The following is a 16,003-nucleotide window of genomic DNA, read 5'->3' as shown; positions in this document are numbered from 1 at the left end:
GCAAAATAAATATGGTGCTATATACAGTTGTTAAATAAATATATATATTGCACATTATGTTATGGAGTAATGTGCAACTGTTGTAATATGTGTAACTACTCAGATTTTCTTTAAAAGTGGTCATTCCAGCTGTTAATCATGTCCCAAATGCCTTTTTTATTCTGTTATATAAGTATTTGTTGTGTTGAGTTGGTGGCAAATGTTTAAATCTAATTCATCAGTGCTATTAGTGGCTCTTGTAGGGATCCCATTGTGTGACACCATGATTGTATATTGCCTGGTCCCCTACAGACAGATTATGAAGGTCAGGCAAAAAAACTGATGGAGCTCATGGAACAGACAGACGTGCTGATCGTGGCCGGAGGGGATGGCACCTTGCAGGAGGTCGTCACAGGCTTGCTACGAAGGCCAGATCAGGTAGGTGTTGCACCGTGTTGAGGAGAGAAGGAGAGAAGGGCAAATTAATCCAAACTTTTCTCTCAATTATGTCACTTGTGGATGTTTTTTTGACTACAGGACACAATCAGCAACACGCCGATTGGATTCATTCCACTGGGCTCTCACAACACCCTGAGTCCAAGTCTTCACCTCCTCAGTGACAACAAGGTCAAGTAAGTATCTTATCTGTATCATAATTAAAGGTTTTATCATCACACAATCCCAACATAGACTATGGATGTGGCTCACTGAGTAAATCTGCATTTATGGGTATGGTGTGAGTTTCTTCATCGGTAATGTAAACTAATGTTTCCACCTCTGTACATTTTTCAGAGACATCACATCAGCAACACTGTCCATTCTTAAGGGGGAAACGGTGCCTCTGGATGTGCTACAAATCAAAGTAAGACACTGCTTCTGTTCACAAAGTTATGAATTTAAAGGACCAGTGTGAAAGATTTAGTGGCATATAGAATATTATATTCTATTTCTGCCAATAGATCCTCCTAAAAGTTACACACTGGTCCTTTAATGTTTATTCTTGCTTATTTATTTACATTTCTTTATCCCATAGGATAATTAAGTTAACCTGTCATGAAAGATAATTGTTTTTGTTATTACAGTGCAGGGAGATATTATATGTTAGTGGGAACTTATCGTGTGTGTGGGTTTCTAGGGGGAGAAAGAGCAGCCAGTCTTTGCTCTGATGGGACTACGATGGGGTGCATTTCGAGATGTAGCTGCAACAATCAGCAAGTAAGATTACATTATTGGTCACTCAGATTACAATCCTGGGTAAACCATGACATAACTCCACATACATAAGAGTAATTAACCATATTTCCCCATAGATATTGGTACCTTGGACCACTGAAGACAAAGGCAGCACATTGGTTTAGTACTCTACAGGTAAGGTTATATTAAAACACATCATTATCTCATGAGCTAGTTGCTATATTTCATGTCTCTGTTTACTTGTCACCCATGAGCGTTATATAATGTGGCTGCTGCTGTATCTTAATCTTCCACTGTTGTAAAATCTCTCAGGAGTGGCCCCTGGTTCGGGACGTCTCTGTGTCCTACTTGGCTCCCAGCCTTCGGCCCCCTGACCTTCCCCCCCAGAAGCCCCCCAGACCCAGCCTGCTCTACCGCATCGCCCGCAGACTGAAGAACTACTGGAGCCCTCCTGTTGAAGGTAGCGTGTGTTATCGTGCTGATATTTGGATCACAACATGACACCAAATCCCAACAGTAAAATATTGCGAGCTCAAGCGCCCCAGTGGCCCGGGCTGGGTCCTCACTGCGAAGACCACGGGTTCGGCTCCGGCCTGTGGCGCTTTGCTGCGTGTCGTCCCCTCTCTCTTTCTCCCCACTTTCCTGTCACTCTTCAGCTGTCACTATCGATTAATAGCGAGCTGTATTTTTGGTTTTTGTGTCCTCAGAGCCTCCAAAAGTAGAAGAGCCAGAGGAGTGGAAGGAGCAGCAGCTGTCGACATTAGAGCTGTTTATTCAAACACACAACAAAAACCCAGTGGAGAGGGTCAGTCCAAATGTTATGTATATAAAACCTTGTAACTGTTCTCATAAAACCCTGAGCACTTGAATGATCCCATTAGTGATGATCCCATTAAACCCCTTCTGCTTTGTTTTTCTGTTGTTTTTAAAATTTCTGTTTATTTCAACTGGCAGCGCATAAATGATTCCCTGATGATCTGCGCAGAACCGGACAACTTCACTGTGGGCGAGTTCATCACTGTCGGGTTAGTAATTTCAGTTTTTTTATTAGCCTGCTGCAAACTGAGAACACAATTGAGCCAGTATACAGTGTATGAAAGCACATGATTCCATAAATTCAAGTAAAATGATGTAAATGTTCTTCATTATAGGGATAAAAAAGAAGAGGACCCCACTTTATTCACTAAAGCTTCCACAAAACTGGAAGCCAGTGCTTGCCGGCTGCAGCTGCCAGAGGTGAGAAACATTTTATATGACTGCAAACAAAACCTATATTAGTAACTTTAAAGCTCAGCATACATGTTTTTGTCTCGACGTTGAACTCGGTCCCTACCCCGCAGGGTGCCGCTGGCTTCTACAACATCGACAACGAGGAGTATGAAGCCATGCCTGTGGAGGTAAGGCTGTTGCCACGGAAACTACGCTTCTACATCAGTGCAGAGCGCAGAGAGCAGCTCCTCTCACAGATGCAGTGAGGAGAAAAACAACTCAGAAAAAAACAGAAAGAGGACAAGAACAGCAAGACAAAAACTGAACTCGAGAGAAAAGCAAAGAACCAGATGCCTCGAAGCTCTGAGGATCCTGAAGTACTATTGGTCGGTTTTACTACATGGAAGCATTGCTCAGTTGAAGTTATCAGTTGATACTACAGTTATGAGGAGAATTATATTACATGTCGTTGTATGTGAAAGGACCAAGGCTTTGTTTCTTTAAGCCATTAATCCATGTACAGGTTGTCTTACAAATGGACTTTATGTTTACTGAATGGTTTACTATCATTTGAAGTTGGTCAATAAATATAATATCTGTCCAATTCAACAAAAAAAGTGTTTTTATACCAGCAGATCCCTGGTTTAGATGAGGAGTGCAGTTGCAAGTAGCTACAATGGTCCAGAAGAGTATGGATGGTTTGGAGGTTTACAGGTGAATGAGTATGGAAGAATCTAGGCATGCTGCAGCGTTCTGAATGTGCTGTAAATGCCCAAGATCTTTTTTTGGCAGACTCCCTGCCGAGGCTGGGTCTGATTTGACAGATGGTGTAAACAGCAAATCTGCCAGATTAAAGCAAGTGGCTGCATTGCAGGCCTCCTTATCATATTTGGTTGTTCAGGAAAAGACAAAGAAGGGGTCTCGGCTTTCTTTTAGTTGTGTTAATTGTGGTGGAAGAATCTTGCAGGGGAATGTCTGTGGTTGAATGAACTCCATTCACTTAAGTACAATTTTGAGGTACTTGTAGTTTACTTCACTTGCTTTATTTGATGTCATAAATCAAGCTCTTAGACCCCGCCCCTTAAAATTCAGTGTGCACAGAGAAACCTTCCACTTTCAACAGATTAATGTGAAAATACATCATTCTGCACAGTGAAGCTCAAACATCCAACCAGAGGAACATGTTTCTGGAAAGGCCCTTTAAAATGGGTTCCACCACAACCAACAACAACTGTACAATGCTGCTTACACATCAGTAGTAAAGATTAAATAATGAAATATATAATAATATAACACTAGTGATGACATTTTTCTGTATGAGTACTTCTGATACCTGCTGGTAATACTTATGTACTTTTACTGAAGAACTACTTTGAATGCAGCACTCATTCATTTGTGACCAGGCATTCTTCCATTGTTGCATTGTTCCTTTGCTTAAAGGATCTAAATACTAATTGCACCACTGGGGTACGCTGAGGGAAGATGAGTGCCTCGGTCTTGTCCAAATTATTCTGAATATTATATTTTTGTGTCTTGGAAAGCAGTGAAAGCAGTAATCTTTGTCAGAGAGGGAAGAGAGAGGTGTAGGTTGAGTAGGATTATGAAAGATATGCAGGGTTAGAAGATTAGATAACACCTAAACTGTATCAATGTTTTATTGTTTAACAATGGCAGTACAGTGAAATTAACAATTGCTCATGCTATTGAGTTCATGTGTACATTTACTGACATCTCTTACAGTGTTTCACATTAGTAAAGATAAAGACTTATTCCGTGGATACTCTTGATTTACATTACAATCAAGGAGAAAACTACTTGGGTGTGCTGCTGCATGTGTGCAATACTTTTGCTGTCTTTGACATTCAATAGAGTGACACGCTGTACAAATGACTCGTTTGGCTAATGCTGGTACACATGTGTGAACGGCTCCACAAAGAAGGCATTGATACAGGTGGTTTGTGTTGTGTACATTCCCTTTTACGTTTAACATACACCGTCGGAGGCGAGACTGTACGTCTGCTGACGAGTACATAGACCAGTCAGAGTCAACAGGTTTTCACTGGAGACAGTAATGTCATTCAGAAATTCCAAGGACAACGTACTTAATCTGTCAGCAAACACTGCTGACGCAGATACAGAAATGAGTCACTTTGCTGTGGTAAGTTTGAGAAAATCACATTTCCTTAAGGCCCCATTTAAACAACAAAGCTAGTGCCGTTCTCTTTCAAATACAATACTTAGTGCAGTTTTTTTTTTCTTTTACCAACACAGAAAGCATCTTTGGGGGGTCAAAGCCAAACAGTAAGACCATGAGTAGTTCTGAACCTGGGGATCAGCCCCCGAAAGATCATTTCTGAAATGTGACAATGAAAAAAAAAGAATATGTAGAGCATTGAATTTAAAAAAAGATTTTAAAAAATGCAAGCTTGCATCGGGGGGGCCACGAGAAGGTTGAGAACTACTACTCCAAACGTATAAGAGGCGAGCATCAGCCTCATGTGTTCCAACATGGAACAAATTATCACTCTGATTGGCAACGTGATGGATGAACTAATACCAGTCTGCCAGAGTAATTCAAAAGACAAAGTTGGCCCATCTCTGGAGCTGGATTCACTCAATGGGACTGTGATGAAAAGACTGAGAGAAACCCTCAGCTGGCACAGACGGGGGGGGGGGGTGCTCTGTGAATCTGCCCAAAGAGGAGGAGTTAAAGCTTTTGCTCAGCCCACACTGTGACTAACACCACATCTCCAGAAACACAAAGAGATCTTTGTCAAAGACAGAGACAAACAAAGAGGATCCCAACAAGTAAATTACAAACGGCTCCATCAAGGACTCCTCACTCACCAGGAAGAAATATTAGCATCCGCCGATGAACCAGCCTCAAAAAAACTAAAACAATGAAAGCCTGTATAAGAGCACAAAACACACAAACACGACTCCATAAGGACAAACAGAAAGGTACAGTTAAGCATGATCACTGTGTGCATCGGGAATTAGTCCAGTAGTGGACATGGTGCAGCATTCGTGATGAGTTAGTGTTACAGAATCACATTCAGTGACGGGTCAGGAACCTCAGCTGATCACAACGTACGACACGTGAAACAACAAAGAGTCTCTTGTGATCAAACACAGAGACACGTTATCGTGTTGAAGGTGCATAAAGGTGAACAAAGTATTTAAAAGCTTTTCCCCCCATCTCATTCTGTGAGTCAGCTTCATAATAATGAACCAAAACCCCCCCGTTATAAAAAGAGGATATCACGCTCATTAACAAACTTTCAGTTGTGAAAGAAATAATTAAAAAAAAAGCAGAGACATAAAGAAGGCTGGTAATTTCACTTAACTCCTAGTGCTTCCTTTCTGAAAGGCCAATAAAGTGGTTGTGGGTTGCACATTATGACGGCTAGAATCTTCTATAAAATGCAGTTGAAGCACACAAATTCATCTCTAGCAGTAAAAACTCCCAGTGAATTCTTCATTACGACGGCTACAGAGGAGAACCACCAATCTGGTGGCCAGTGAAGACCAGACCTGACCAAGACTTCTGTTTTTACCAAAATTCTTCAGCCCGGGCCACTTAAGCCGGAATCAAACAGGAACACACAAGCAAACACATATTTCTGACAACAAAAAACAGTACTGAGTGATATAAGATGTGTATAAGAGCACACTGCTGCCAAGCGGCATTGTCTACGAGGCAGGTGTTTATCAGCCACTGTGGACCAGTGCACCGATCGTCATCGTCCACACCGGTTGGAAACTCCACAGCACAGAGGGGGAACAGACACCTAGGAGGGGACAGCAGATAACAGATGGAAGTCCCAGGGTTGAGGCAGTGTCTTCAGTGTTTTGGTGTGTGTGCGTGTGTGTACGTAGGCCTTAAAGGCACAAATATCCAGTGTTATTCCAGGTTTCTCCCAGCCGGAGGGAGCCTCATTGGCAGCAGAGGTTTTCTATGACCAGTGTGACGTCAATGCCGTACACCTCCAGCAGGTCCATCAGGAAGGAGCGATCGCCCTGGGGATCCAGCCCCATGGCCCTCACGTGCTCAGCGGTGAGGGTGGGATCAGCGCTCCCTGCTACCTCTGACAGGGTCTGGAAGATGCGGTTATTCAACTCCATGAAGAACCTACGACGAGATTAAAGACAGCTGCATCAGACTATGCTCCTCCGCATCACATTCCAGTGACAAAACCAACATTATAGTAGTACTCTCCTCGCTGCCTGTGATTATGACTAAGGTAGCAGGTGTGAATATGCTTGTCAAGGACTCACAGGATGAAAAGATCCTCTTCATTTGATGTGCAGTCTCCATCCACCTCCTGAGAGTACAGCAACATTTGCCTGGGGAAAAAAAAAGTCATCCTCTATCATGAAATCTGGAAAAATATGAGGATTTTCCTTGAAATACAACAAAACCTCACCAGCCAAGTATTTATGAGCATCCATGTTAATCCTGAGCCATACTTGTTTCATAGTTAAACTATTGGCATAAGCCAATAACTACAATAAACAATAAACTATGCACAATAATGATCATAAAATGGGGAAATTATATAAATATTATTAATATGATAGCCAATAAAGTATCAATCTATAATACTAATAATTTATTTTGAATTCTTATGCAAAACAATCGATATTCTTTATGTTCTATTAAAGCCAAAGTACTTTAAGAATTTTTAGGTTTGGTTAAATCAGCACTATGCAATATTTAATCATCCATCTTTGCTCACTACATTTTACCCTCAGGTGTGCAGAAACTACAGGTTATGAACTTATTAAAAAGAAATTTAACTTATGGTTGATTATTTTTAAAAGCAGGTAATTATTGGTTATTAAAAAATCGATATTGTGCATCCTTACAATAAACATGATGCTATTTTAGCAGCGTTTCACAGTGTGTAGTTTACCTCTGTTCGCTCAGTTTCCTGTACTTCTCCTTATCCGCAGCATTCAGTCGGAGGAGCGGCTGCAAATGGCTTCTGTGCGTTTTCACATTCTGGTTGTCAATGTAGACATCGTACAGCTCCTTCTTCTCCTCGAAGATCTTCTCGGTGGTGCCTTAAAAAAATGATGAAAACGTGCTCATAAATAAAGGGTCATTACCCTTAAATTACAAATAGTGGTCATTTTACTTGCAGTAAAGCTTCACTCACAGGCCACGTATGACATCTCTGTTTCCAGGGTGGGGATGTCGGCTATGTTGATGTAGAAGAAAGGCCGTAATTCAGGCACAGAGACACCAATTCCAGGTAAAGAGACATTGGCCAGGCAGCAACAGCAATACACTGAGGGAGAACAAAATCACATTGAATGAACCATCTCCATGGAAATGGAAAATAAAAGATCACACGTAGGTTGCAACATAAAAATATTCTCTACAGCCTGAGCTGTTTGTGTGAGAGAAACAGTGTTACAACCGCTGATTAAATAGCACTTAAGTACATCAACAGCAATTCAAAGGCTGTGAGTGTGCGTAAGCATGTGTGTTTGAGCTTCTTACCCCTGTAGCAGACCACGCCTACAGGTGGAGGGGAGAAGATGAGGAGACGTTTCCTAAGCAGGGCAAACTTCCACAGCACCATTATCTGCTCCCCGAAAAACTGGATGAACTGGGACATGCAGCCAGCCGGGTGGGTGATCTGCAGGGAGCCAAAGAGTGACAAATAGGGTTTTTTTGTTGTTGTTGTTGTTGTTGTTCTGACTGAACAAATCTGCGATCAGCGACAATATAAAAATGTGTCTTTCTGCTTTCAGACCTTCATTTCTGGGTGCATGCAGCGGTTGATGGTGGTAATACTCCAGGTTGGGCAAGCGGTGACCAGACCATTCCCTGTAGGGGGGAGGACAGCCTTCTTATCTTCATAGAAGGCCTCCAGTGGAGAATACTGGCCTGGACACTGCAACTGGTGTCTGAAAGCAATGACAGGAGGAAGAGAAGAAGAGAGAAAGACAAATAATGTCAAGTCTTTTCCAGATTTGTATACTGCTTGTATGTACTGCATATGCATATTCATGATCTGCACACCATGCTCGCAGCTCGGCAGTGTAATTTGAGCGATTTAAAGACAGATACTAAAGCCCCGTAGCTCTGAAATGATTCACTCAGTCACTATCTGTTACACAGTCTAGGTAGAAGTATTATTTATTTAGTATCAGACCCTATTTAGGTCATCTATAATGCACGATTGTGCTTGGTTAGTAACCATCACTTGCATTGTGGGATCATTTGAGGCCACTCACATTACATAAACGCCGCTGTTCTATTTGGTTTAACCACTTCAGCGCTCTTAATTTACCATATTACTAACACCACTTGAGGCATCTGCTTGCTATTGTAGAGTGACGGTAAAGAAAAGCCACAGTACCCACACATAGACTACAAGATAGATGACCAGACTGCATTCAGATCCACTTCCATTTAACGGTAAGCTGAGCCAACTGTCATATATTTATACATATTCAATGAGGAGATAAGCTTTTCGTGAGAGGACTGAAGCAGAAGAGCAGAGTTACTGAAGAGAAGAAAAGCTGTCAAGGCCTCTTCCACTTGTCGTGCTCAGACTTCATACAAAAAAACTGCATGTAAATGGGCTCCTGTGACGATAGCTGTAACTGGGACTCTGGGTTCATGTTTAATAGATGAGAAGGTTGTTGTTTTTTTTTAAATAAAGAAGGAAGGAGGAGAGGAGGTAGGCACATAAAGAGAAACCTGTGAACACGTCTGGGTGAGAAGTAAATAAGGTAAACAGAATACAGATAGGGTGCTGCACAGGTGACAAGACTCGCACACACACACACAACACAACACAACATCTCTCACCTGACTTGGTTCTCCAAGAAGTGCATGTAGCGGTAGAGCAGAGTGTAGGAGGGAGACAGAATTCCCACAGACTTCATCCTCGCTCCTCGCTCCAGCTCACTCTCCACAGGCATGTTGGCAAAACAGGCCAGGCCAAAGTAGGAGCCTTTACGGAAATATCTAGCCGGGAGGGGCAAACAAAGATCAGGAGTAAACACACAGTGACAGATTTCTCACTGAACAGACACGTGATCCTCTAAAGACTGGATTTCATGCTCCTTGCTGGGTGTGCGTGCGTACATGAAGTCGCTGGTGATCCGATGGGAACCGCTGGCCATGGACTTGAATTCGACTCCGTCTAGGTTGATGTCGTGAGGCAGGCACCACTCTACCATATTCCCTGCCATTCACACACACACACACACACACACACACACACAGAGAAAAGCAACCATGATGTTAGTTCCCACACTGCCAACTTTCATCCAGACCACTTCCCCTAATTTTGCATGTTAAGAGGCCAGAGACAGTAAGAAAGCGCTGACTCAGCAACTGTAACACTCACTGGGCTCTCCTATATTTGAAGCACTGACATCCTGGCCTCCTTCTCAGCTATTGATTGCATATCCAGTCTGTTTTGAACCAGAGATTTCTGTCAAATTCTATATTAGCTCTGATAGGTGGCTTTTATTCCAGCCTGGGCTTCTCAGGGACCCACTGCTGCATTTAGGATGTTTGACAGCAGGAAGTTCATTTATTTGGGAATAGTTGCCCCACCAAAAATTATAGCAATTATTGATTGTGAATCTATTTATTAGGGTGTTGAGATCGGTGGATGCCAGCACACACCCTTCCTCATAACAGACCCAGTACAACGCACTACCGCGCATCAGACAGAGGAGACATTCAAAGAGAACGAGACATCAAAACACAATCATTGAAGGGAATCTTCCAGCTGTGATCTAGTCCACGACCAGTTTAATTATGAGAGATAAAAGATCTGACGGCTCACCTGATCTCGTATCAAAGGTAACCACAAACACAGCCACGATCTGGTCTTTTTCCTCCCACTGATCCCTCACCGAGAGGCCGGGGAAGGGAACATTACGATCCGTACCGAGAGGCTGCGGGCGATCCCACCCGTGCCCAGAGAGCCCTGGTCGCGGACGGCCCGGGCTCCAGTCCCTGCTGGCAACAACAGCTGTTGGATTCCTCGTCGGGCTGCAGGTGATGGTGGCGGTGGTGGCGGTGCTGCAGCCGCTGCTCCACCCAGTACCAGCCGCGGTGCCCGTGGGTGCGCGACGCACGGCTGGCTGCGAACTTTTCTCCGGCGGTGCGTCTTCCTCCCGCGGCGGCGATGGCTGCATCGGCGGGGCCGCCTGGTTCGGATCGGGCGGTGGGATCTCCTCCCAGTCCAACAGCGGGGCTCGGTCCGACTGCTTCACCATGGTGCTGCTTGTTGTTGAGGACTCGGGAAGGGAGAAAAATACGCCAAAAGTCCGCTGTCCGGGTGAATCGAGCACACTAAACGCGCTGCTGGAGCCGGATCATGGTTTCCTGGTGCTTGCTGGGTTGTTTTCTATTTATTTGTAAGCGTGTCACATCCACTGACGGCCAGCTTCCCTCCTCCTGTCTCACTGTTTTGATGACGTCCCTGACTTCCGCCCACGTGTCTATATTACTATTTAATACAATGACCTAATTTTTTGGCTATGGGCTGTTTAGTTTGCCCATAATAATCCAGATTATTACAACATTAATATAGAGATTCCGCTATAGTGATGTACTATTAAATATTCCTTCCTGCAGCTGCTGCTAGTATTTGTATTTGTGTTATTGGTGTTATCGTTGTGGTTTTTTACTGTTTTTTCTCTGTACAGTGTATATATTATATTATATATATTATTTTTCACACTCCTTACTGTTTTATACTGTTTTTTTTCTCTATCCACTTTGCTGCTGTAATATTGAAATTTCCCCATTGCGGGACTATTAAAGGAATATCTTAATCTTAATATTCATGGTATTTCCTTGTTATTTAGTTTTACTTTAAATATAAAAATGTGTAATTTTCTTGTGATTACATTGTCCATAAGCATACATATATACAGTTTATAGTTAGATCTTCACAGTTTTTATGGGAAGTGCTTAAAGTTGTTTACAATTAACTGCCAGGTGTGTGGTTTATGAACGATTCAGCCAATCAGAGAGCTAGACGTGTTAACCCCGGTGGCACAGTTCATTTAAACAGGAAGTCATTTACATACAAGGCGCGAAATTCAAGCGTGGCGGTGGTGGGGAAGGCGATCGTTCGTGAGTATACGTGATAAACACATGTTGTTACTCAAACTTTAAGCACATACTCTGTGTGTAACATCTGTAGAGCTTCCAGGTCAGTCAGGAAATAACATCACAGCTGGAGAGGTGTGCTGCTCTCCAGTTGGCCTGCATGGTTTAGTGTGCAGGACGTCTTAAATCATAATCAGTAAGTAATATTGACTTACTGATTGAGTTATGGGAGTAGGAGTCAAGTGAGCTTATGGGAGGAGTGACCTTGCATCATACTGGATACATGCAGGCCTGATGGTTTAGAGATTGAGAGAGTACAAGTAGCAAAACACATGTTTTATTTCCTCCTTTCATTTAGTATCTTCCTAAATTGACTTAAATGCAGGCCTAATAATCTAAAGCATAACATCAACCCCCAAAATAAGAAAAATGAAATTTTAACTGCCAGATTAACCATTTTAAAGGAAACCTTTGCCAAAACTCAGGCCCCAAGTATGGCGATGTTGTTTGACGGGATCAGCCAGCAGCTGGACTTCACTAGCTGTGGAGAGGAGGGGAGCAGCAGTGACAACAGCTCAGATGACTACACCCCCATGATCCGGAGCCCCAGGATCAGGAGTCCCAGGATCAGGAGTCCCAGGATCAGGAGCCCCCAGATCAGGAGCCCCCGGATCCACAGCCCTGCATGCAGGACGCCGAGGGTGCAACGCCACCGCAGTAGAAACAACACCTTATCTTCCCCTTTACAGTGCACCAGCCCCATACCTTACGCTTCCTGGAAGAAACTGAGGCTCTGTGACTCTCCCAGCACACCCAAGGTGGAGAATAATTCACACTGATTGTCCTTAGTGCGCCCCCCTGTGGTCTTGGATGATTTGTCAAAGTGGGTACCAAATGTCAAACCAGTGTTTAACTTCAGTGGGATTATTGCCTCTTGTTTGTTTCCCCCCCTTGTAGAGCCTCCTATCCAAGTCGTCCCAGCCTTGCTCCAGCACCAAGATAAATCGCCAGAAGACCCTGCGTTTCACATCAGCCACTGCAAACTACATCCACGCACCTTCTGTCAATGTGAATCCTTTCACCCCCGACACAGTCCGCAGGAACAGCGAACAGCAGTGGAGGAACAGTTTTAGGAGTGATGATGATGACGACTATGGACGCAGGTAACTACTAATGAGTCTACTTGTATGATGGATGGCACATTAAAGAATGAGAGCAAACATTTGAATGTCTTTATTGGCTGGTAGATTTCCCCCATGAAGCACTGAGGGTGAAATTTACATAGTTTGAATTCTCCAGCTACCTGTTTTACCCTTACACATGGGTCTGACTTTTTAAAAATCCTTTCATAATGCAGATTTGTTCAGAGTCGATAAAGGTCTAAAGGCCCTTTTTTTATCTTTCAGGTTGAAACACAGCCTAACGTCATCTGAGGAGGATGATGAAGCCTTCCTCCCACCAAAGGTACAGCTATTTTTATCACTGCTTTCTGGTGGATGTAACCCTCCCTCTCAGATGCCTCTGATATGATTTCATCAGGCTTTGTCATCTTCGGCTGCCTCCTCACTTCTTGTTTTGTACAAAATTACATGCTGCCAGTTCTACTTCCGGAATTTCTCTAAGGAATCTCCAGGAAAAAAACAAACAAAAAGCTGTCAGAATCTTCCACCGTGTTTCTCGTAGAAGTATGACCATATTTGGTGACTCTTCATACAAAAAAGTCCTGGTTCTCCTCAACACTGAGCCCTGTGACGTGTGTTCCTCCTTTAGAAATTTCTTTTGGTTTTACCACAAGGCCCTCCCGTCTGTTTATCTGGCAGAGACGAGCTGTCCAAGCCTTAATGCTGTCACGCTACGAGAGTGAGTTCCTGGAGCTGGAGTGCATTGGCGTGGGCGAGTTTGGGGCAGTTTACAAGTGTGTGAAGAGGCTGGACGGTTGCTTGTACGCCATAAAACGTTCTCGCAGACCCCTGGCAGGCTCTGCCAACGAGTGAGTCAGCAAGCATGTCGTCTCTGCCAGAGATAGATCAGTCCACTTTGTTTATTTTGATCCTGAAATGACCATTTTTTTGTCACCTCAGGCAGCTGGCCTTAAAGGAAGTGTACGCACATGCTGTTCTTGGGCACCACCCACATGTTGTTCGATATTATTCAGCATGGGCAGAAGACGATCACATGATTATTCAGAATGAATATTGTGATGGTAGGTTTCCCCTGACCATCAAAGGCACAGTTAATACCTGAGCTTGATTGAATGATGTGGTTGTGATACCCTCAATGTGTGTTCCAGGTGGAAGTCTCAGTGACGCCATCATAAAGAAGGAGGTGCAGGGTGAGCTGTTTTCAGAGGCCGAGTTGAAAGATCTGCTCTTACAAGTGTCTATGGGGTTGAAATACATCCACAGCTTAGGCCTTGTGCACCTGGACATCAAACCAAGTATGTCTCATTGAGCCGTTGGCATTTCTTATATTTTCAAGTCTTAAACCTGCAGTCTCTTGTGCCTTTTTAAAAAAACCTGCCTTGTTTCAACTCTTTGTAGGTAATATATTCATTTGCCAGCGCCCCAGCACAAGTGCTGCAGGCGAAGGGGAGAGTGAGGAGGAAGATGACGGAAGCGCGTCAGCTGGAGTCATTTACAAAATTGGTATTATATTTAATGTAGGATACATTTCTCTGCTTTCAATATTTGTTTGTCGTCAACTCTGATTCTTCTTGTTTTCTGCAGGGGATCTGGGTCATGTGACATCAACCAACAGTCCTCAAGTCGAGGAAGGGGACAGCCGCTTTCTGGCCAGTGAGGTCCTGCATGAGGTATAAATGCTGCGTAACCATTAAAGGAAAAATCCTCTCAGGGTCTCATCTGTTTGTATCTCACTATAGGTGTAAAGAAAGAAATAATTCAGCGATCCAGTTGTATTTGCCTCATTTTCAGTGTTTGTTTCAGCTGTATTTCTGCTCCCTAGGATTATAGCAACCTCCCCAAGGCAGACCTCTTTGCCCTGGGCCTTACGGTGCTGCTGGCAGCTGGCGCCCCTCCTCTGCCTCAAAATGGAGATGAGTGGCATAGCCTTAGAGAGGGGCAGCTCCCCAAACTCCCAAAGGAGTTATCACCACCCTTCAGAGGCCTAATTCAGGTGCTCTTATTTCTTGGCTGATGTTGTTGGATTTGATTTTTAAGCTGCCACTTGTATGAATAACAAAGCTTGTCACTACCTTGTTGAAAATGCCTTTTTTTTTTTTATTTGTCAGTTGTTGCTGGATCCAGACCTGACGAAGCGTCCGTCTGCCAGGGAGCTTTGCAAACACACGGTCTTAAGGGAGGAGAGGGCCGGGAGGGTGGCTGCTCAGCTACGCAGAGAGCTCAATGTAGAGAAGTTCAGGACGGCCATGCTTGAGAAGTAAGAGGAAAAGAATAAAGATTTCAGTCCTCATCTAATTTTACCATGTCTTCTTAAGTTAATAAATTGGTCCGACCATTTAATACTCACATGCAGATGCTGGATAAAAGCATTCACTTATTTCCCATTTTTCTCCAGAGAGCTCCAGGAAGCTCGTCAGGCCGCTCAGTCACCCATGCAGAGCCTCCCTCCTGGGCTGAAACCCCCTGCTCAGATGGGGTCTCAACCAAGAACTGGGAGGAGGCTTGTTGGCAGGAACACTGCACGATCCATGAGCTTGGGTTTTCCAGGGTATGTAGTCTGATGTAATGTGACTCCTTCTGCAACAGTGTTATGATAAAAATGTACTGTGTCTATTTCCTATGCAGCAAATAACTGGATGGACAATCCTATAAGTGTCTGAAGAACCTTGGACGGCATTGGTTTTAAATTGGTTTTAAAGGACTAATCTGACTTTTCAAGTGATTTTTAAATAGCTTGTAATTGCTGCAGACCAAATGTACTTAACCAATCAATGACTTGTTTTTTTTTATTGTAAATAAACATTTTAAGCATTTTTTCAGATGGACTTGTATTATTTATTTTAGCTCTGAAACTTATCTCAGAGGTCTGTTGGGTCAAAGCCACAGCAGGGACTTTCCAGTGCTGTGTTTGCTTTGTTATCTGCAACTGCAGACAGTGACTGGGAATGGACTTAAGAGCTATCATACTGTAAACGTATTGGTTGTTTTTCTGTAGGTCACATGCTTGCACTGTTTGACAATGCTTCACTTTAAACGGTTGAATGGAATTTACAACAGGTCACATCTACCCAAAGTGACATAACTATTAGTCACACAAGTTATTATGTCAGGTTTAGTAAAAAGTGTTGATGCAGTAACAGGATAAATCAAATACACACAGGGAACACTATAGGCTATTTTATATGCCTTATCTGGGCAATTAGAGGAGGACTATATTCATTTTATTGTCTGTGTTCCAACTCACTACTTATTTATGTCTCCAATGTGGTAATCTAATGCAATGGTTCCCAACCCGACCCACTCGAGGTTGGTAAAGCTTCATAGGGGGTAATTTAATTACATTTTTTTTAAGGTGTGCTATAAAACAGTTAAATATACACAG

At 43.3% G+C, this 16,003-nt stretch overlaps 3 protein-coding genes across 5 annotated transcripts in view; 2 read left to right on the top strand and 1 right to left on the bottom strand.

Annotated features, from left to right (window-relative positions):
• The window catches only part of agk (acylglycerol kinase), a 3,897-nt gene extending 906 nt beyond the window's left edge, over positions 1–2,991 (top strand). Inside the window, exons 5-14 of the mRNA XM_035665234.1 lie at positions 292–417; positions 517–611; positions 772–841; positions 1,115–1,194; positions 1,290–1,347; positions 1,486–1,633; positions 1,881–1,978; positions 2,128–2,198; positions 2,325–2,409; positions 2,514–2,991. Of these exons, the coding sequence (XP_035521127.1) occupies positions 292–417; positions 517–611; positions 772–841; positions 1,115–1,194; positions 1,290–1,347; positions 1,486–1,633; positions 1,881–1,978; positions 2,128–2,198; positions 2,325–2,409; positions 2,514–2,648 (966 nt within the window). The 3' untranslated portion in view covers positions 2,649–2,991. The remainder of the gene's footprint in view (positions 1–291; positions 418–516; positions 612–771; positions 842–1,114; positions 1,195–1,289; positions 1,348–1,485; positions 1,634–1,880; positions 1,979–2,127; positions 2,199–2,324; positions 2,410–2,513) is intronic.
• Positions 2,992–4,023: 1,032 nt separating this feature from the next.
• On the bottom strand, positions 4,024–10,852 carry dennd11 (DENN domain containing 11). The gene is made up of 9 exons (XM_035665233.1): positions 10,203–10,852; positions 9,491–9,590; positions 9,212–9,370; positions 8,148–8,301; positions 7,892–8,030; positions 7,545–7,676; positions 7,299–7,449; positions 6,661–6,729; positions 4,024–6,514 (listed from the first exon to the last, which is right to left on the bottom strand). Exons 1-9 carry the CDS (start codon positions 10,636–10,638, stop codon positions 6,319–6,321), a joined length of 1,536 nt encoding a protein of 511 aa, XP_035521126.1. The 5' UTR covers positions 10,639–10,852; the 3' UTR covers positions 4,024–6,318.
• A 607-nt stretch (positions 10,853–11,459) lies between these two features.
• On the top strand, positions 11,460–15,440 carry wee2 (WEE2 oocyte meiosis inhibiting kinase). Of its 3 annotated transcripts, XM_035664270.1 has the most exons (13): positions 11,469–11,503; positions 11,965–12,297; positions 12,437–12,642; positions 12,886–12,943; positions 13,300–13,469; positions 13,561–13,682; positions 13,770–13,916; positions 14,020–14,124; positions 14,206–14,291; positions 14,444–14,614; positions 14,730–14,878; positions 15,017–15,169; positions 15,247–15,440. In XM_035664270.1, exons 2-13 carry the CDS (start codon positions 11,974–11,976, stop codon positions 15,251–15,253), a joined length of 1,698 nt encoding a protein of 565 aa, XP_035520163.1. In that variant the 5' UTR covers positions 11,469–11,503; positions 11,965–11,973; the 3' UTR covers positions 15,254–15,440. The 3 variants fall into 3 exon arrangements, with proteins under 3 accessions (XP_035520162.1, XP_035520163.1, XP_035520161.1); XM_035664269.1 differs by having other exon boundaries at positions 11,460–11,503; positions 11,944–12,297; positions 15,017–15,440; XM_035664268.1 differs by having other exon boundaries at positions 15,017–15,440.
• The last annotated feature ends 563 nt before the right edge of the window (positions 15,441–16,003 follow it).

Source organism: Morone saxatilis, unplaced genomic scaffold, assembly GCF_004916995.1.
Source record: "Morone saxatilis isolate NCDOM2014 unplaced genomic scaffold, NCSU_SB_2.0 Contig2, whole genome shotgun sequence".
In the NCBI taxonomy this organism is placed as follows: Eukaryota; Metazoa; Chordata; class Actinopteri; family Moronidae; genus Morone; species Morone saxatilis.
The sequence above is the reverse complement of the archived record's forward strand: the minus strand, read 5'-3'. Positions and strand labels throughout refer to the sequence as shown.